The sequence below is a fragment of the Photinus pyralis genome, unplaced genomic scaffold (assembly GCF_008802855.1).
Source record: "Photinus pyralis isolate 1611_PpyrPB1 unplaced genomic scaffold, Ppyr1.3 Ppyr1.4_LG9, whole genome shotgun sequence".
NCBI classification, from domain to species: Eukaryota; Metazoa; Arthropoda; class Insecta; order Coleoptera; family Lampyridae; genus Photinus; species Photinus pyralis.
In genome coordinates this window covers 3,313,272-3,317,815 of record NW_022170878.1, presented here as the reverse complement: position 1 = coordinate 3,317,815, position 4,544 = coordinate 3,313,272, and the positions used below count along the sequence as shown (strand labels likewise).

Below are 4,544 nucleotides of genomic sequence, written 5' to 3'. Positions count from 1 at the left end.
ATACCGAAATACAAAAATGCAGACCTGGCTGGGGGGAAGCGGGGCTAAATCAACTATTTATATTTTTAAAGATACGAATTTTTTTTCAAAAAATGTTCTTGAGGCACTGAAATTTTCATTTACTTATAAATTTAATATTTTACGAGCAGAAAAATAAGTATGCCAGACCATTTAGTGGGGCCTTACACCTTGCCAGGCGCCTCCAAAGTTTGAAGGAATATAATAATTATGTTTACTGGCCGTGTCCTCTTTCTCGGGGCAACTGGCTGTTAAGTGCCCGAAGCTGTAACATCTAAAACACCTGTTAACGTGGATGTTTTACTCCCCTTTTATTCTGGCGAGGTCCAGATTAACATACTCGATTTTTTGAATATTTTTAAAGTCCCAGGGATTCAGCCCTATTACTCAGTTCACGCGCTGGGGAATGCGACTCCACCTTTTTCCTGCTATTTTGATCCTGTATATTTGGCCACTTCCTCAAATACCGGCCGTCGTTTTGATTTAGGAGGCTCTGTGGCGTCCACCCCTGTCAGTATCAGTCGCGGATGTAATGACCCCAACTCTCTGGTGGAATATTGTTCCGGATGTTTGTTCAAAGCGTTCGCCCGAGCTGCTTGTTGTTTTCGATTCTGACTGTCGATGAGTCCACCTTCTGGTAACTTTCTATTTGACACAAACCACCTCTTTGGCGCTTACGTGTTGCCTTAACTGCTTTAATGTTTGGGGTCATTCGCCTCTTTCTTTGTGGCGAAGATACCTTTCCCGACTTTCGGTTTTAGAGTCCCGTTGGTCACCAATTTGGTAGCTTCAGTAAAACTGACCCTCACTTTCGGCGTAAGTTCAGGCGTTTTTGGAGCTGGGATCTGGGCACCACCCGCAGGTTGTACGAGGTGATCCAATAAGACTGTTCCTCGGCCATATCTCGGGAACCGTTCGTCGTATGACTTAGGGGTAAAAAAATTATTGGGTGAATCGGTCATGAAGAATCGCTAGAAAATAGTTCTAAAAATGACTAACAGAGGGCGTAACCCCCATCTTAAATTTTAAAATTGCATTTTTTTAAATTTCGCATAATAAACTAAAAACATTTTTTCGCATTTTCAAAGAGAACCAGTTTATCTATCATTTTCGTAAAAACCAAAAACCAGTTATCTCAAAAACAAAGATCGTGTTGAGCGTTCAATTGTTTTTGCAATAACCTGCTTCAACTTCTTAACCGTTTGAACGATTTTAACAAATTTGGTATGGTTGAAAAGAGCATTCGTTGGGCAATGAGAATCAACCAAAATATAGTTATTTAGTTGACTCCTTCTCCGCCAGGGGGCTAGTTTTGACACTATGACCCAAAGTCCTAAAAGAATCAAAAAAATTAAACGGAATGATATGACTTTTTATTTATGAAAAAGTACCCAAATAACATCCAAAGAGGCCAGTGAAAACCGTTTTTCAAAATCTCGTTCCTAACCTCAAACATTGTGAAAAGAGATTAATTAATTAATTTTAATTAAAATGCTTAAATTGTACTTAATTTACTTTTTACGTATTTCCGGTGTTTGTCGATGGCGCGAAAGAAAAACACCCTACACTTTTAGGTAGGCCTTGGAAAATTAAACAAATGAAACACGATGCATTATAAAATAATAACAGCCAGAATGTGTAAATTAATCTGCTGTGTTTACATTCAGAAAGTGCAGTTTTTTGAATTTGTAATCTTTTCTAAAATGCCGAAGCATTTAATATGCTGGCGATATATTTTGAGTATTTTCAAAATGCGACCATCGCTGCTTGCATCTTCTATTTGCGTTATCCGAATCGACCACGAATCATCGCCGTCAGCATACTAATTGCTTCTTGGTCAGAAATCGGCGTTTTAGAAAAGACTACACATTCAAAAAGCTGCACTTTCTGAATGTAAACACAGCGGAATAATTTATAAATTACGGCTGTTATTATTTTATAATGCATCGTGTTTCATTTGTTTAATTTTCCAAGGCCTACCTATAAAAGTGTAGGGTCCTTTTCCAAACAATCTTTCGCGCCATCGACAAATACCGAAAATACGTCAAATAAGATACAAAATTGAAGCATTTTTAATAATTAATTAATTAATCTCATTTTCCCAATATTTGAGGTTAGGATCGAGATTTTGAAAAACGGTTTTCATTGGCCTCTTTGGGTGTTATTTGGCTACTTTTTCATAAAGAAAAAGTCATATCATTCCATTTGATTTTTTTGATTTTTTTAGGATTTTGGATCATAGTGTCAAAACTAGCCCTCTGGCGGAGAAGGATTCAACTAAATTAACTATATATTGACTGATTCTTGTTGCCCAAGGAATGCTCTTTCAATGATATCAAATTTGTTAAAATCGGTCCAACGGTTAAGAAGTTAAAGCAGGTTATTGCAAAAACAATTGAACGCCCCACACCATCTTTGTTTTTTAAATAACTGTGTTATTGTTTTCACGAGAATGATAGATAAACTGGTTCTCTTTAAAAATGGGAAAAAAGAATGTTCAGTTTATTATGCGAAATTTAAAGAAAATGCAATTTTAAACTTTAAGATGGCAGTTACGCCCTCTGGTGGTCATTTTTAGAACTTGAAAATATTTTCCAGCCTTCATGACCGATTTGCCCAACAATTTTTTTACCCCTAAGTCATACGACGAACGGTTCCCGAGATATGGCCGAGGAACTGTCTTACTGGGTCACCCGGTACACTCGGAGTGTGCACAATGACCTGCCCCTGGTTCCCTTGAAAACGTTGCTTCATCCCCTTGATAGCCTGCTTATAATTTATTTGGTTCGCCTAGTACACAATTGTGGTAAGGGATATCATGATCTCGTTAATATTATCAATACTTGATCCCTGATAGTGGTTTGACCTTGTCTTTGAGTTGAGGTCTTTGGAGAAGGATCTAGCAATACCGCAAGTCATTGAAGCACAATATTCATAAACGAGGTTTTTACAGAGACAACCTCATCGGTTACAATATCCGAGTGGGTATACGCCGTATACCCTCGACTGCTGGTAGCACTGACTACTTTTGTTTCTTGTCCTTTCCATACCATGCTCGAAATGTGGGGAAGGCTGGGTTACAATTGCGTTATTGGCCGTAATGTTATTGTATTGTGGGCATGGTGCTTTTTCCCAAGAAATGTATTTGGAATTGCGACTGTATTATGACCACTTATTTTTTAAGTATCGATAAAACGAAGATACCAAATATCCGGTAGAGATAATACTATAACATTGTTGTGTACTTGTCTTGTTTACGCTGTATTGCAAATGAAGCAATTTTCCAAAATCACCTAGGTGATAGCACCTAATCTAATCTTCCTACTCACCAAAAGGTATAAGAAGGTGTATTCCAATACACTAGTTGTTTTTTACGCTAACCATCCCATCTCTAGCTATAAAACGCGCCTGGTAAAGTTCCTGTTGATAACAATGCTTTTTCTAGCAACGGCTGTTATCTTTAGCAGCGCAAGTTTTGCGCAAGGATATTCGTTCGGTAATTAACTACTTACTACCTGTACTTGAAATAGTGACTACTATATTCTTCTAGGTTACTACTGGAGAGATTTCAATGGAACCGTGTCACCAGATGCCTTCCCAGGCGGTATGGACGCCAAAAATCAACCAGTCTACGTTGCCCTAGCGTACGATAAATATTTAATAGCTGCCCAAATCTTCACCAACGACAACAACGCCTACTACTCGTACGGGGCACTAGAACATGGTGTAAAAATTAATAACAAGGTAAAATCATTTCATCCAAATCGATTTCTGTGGTACGTGACCTTTGTAGATTCTCTGCACGGAGTACCCCGAGCAGTTCGAGTGGATCCCGACGGATGCAAACGCTCTCAAGAAAATCACTGATAAGTACTTGCTCAAGGGAGGCTGGGAGCCGAATCTCACCCTGTACATCGGTAGGGCGAAATATGGAAATGAGGTCCTGGTCGGGAAGGTGCTGGCCGATTCAACCATTGATGGCTTGTACTTTACCAGAAACGGGAAAACACTTCATACTAAAACGTTTGATGTGCTCTCTTTTAAATCGAACCAATTTAAGGGTATATTAGGCGTGCGTAGTGGTAGGTAATGTTTTTCAATGAAATTGTTTTGTAAACGAAAATGTCGTCAAATTATAATGTGCTAAAGCTTTTTAATTAAACGGAATTATACATTTAATTGTGACACAATTGAAGGAAATATGTCTCCTAAAAATTGAAAACAAGTATAAATTGTTTTAACCGAAATAGCTTTTGTTTTGACATCACCAATGGATATTTCTTGCAGACGTCTCAATCGCCCTTTGTGAGTACCCTCTTCCGACAATCCGTTCTTGAGGTATAAGGGAATATACCCGATCACGATAAGAGGTGGAGGAGAAGGGCTATGGCTGGTAGACCATGAAGGATAAAACTAGACCCCCCCCCCCTTCCTCCCTGTATTTTGATACGAGGTCAGAAAGAAAGGCAGTAGTTGGTAGAAAACGGTTCCTTTCGTTAAGACCTTTAATTATAATACAATGAGAT

General features: G+C 38.6%; 1 protein-coding gene across 1 annotated transcript; it reads left to right on the top strand.

Moving 5' to 3' along the window:
- The first annotated feature begins 3,383 nt into the window (after window positions 1–3,383).
- On the top strand, window positions 3,384–4,265 carry LOC116181440. The gene is made up of 3 exons (XM_031501817.1): window positions 3,384–3,514; window positions 3,569–3,762; window positions 3,812–4,265. Exons 1-3 carry the CDS (start codon window positions 3,451–3,453, stop codon window positions 4,106–4,108), a joined length of 555 nt encoding a protein of 184 aa, XP_031357677.1. The 5' UTR covers window positions 3,384–3,450; the 3' UTR covers window positions 4,109–4,265.
- Window positions 4,266–4,544: the final 279 nt, after the last annotated feature.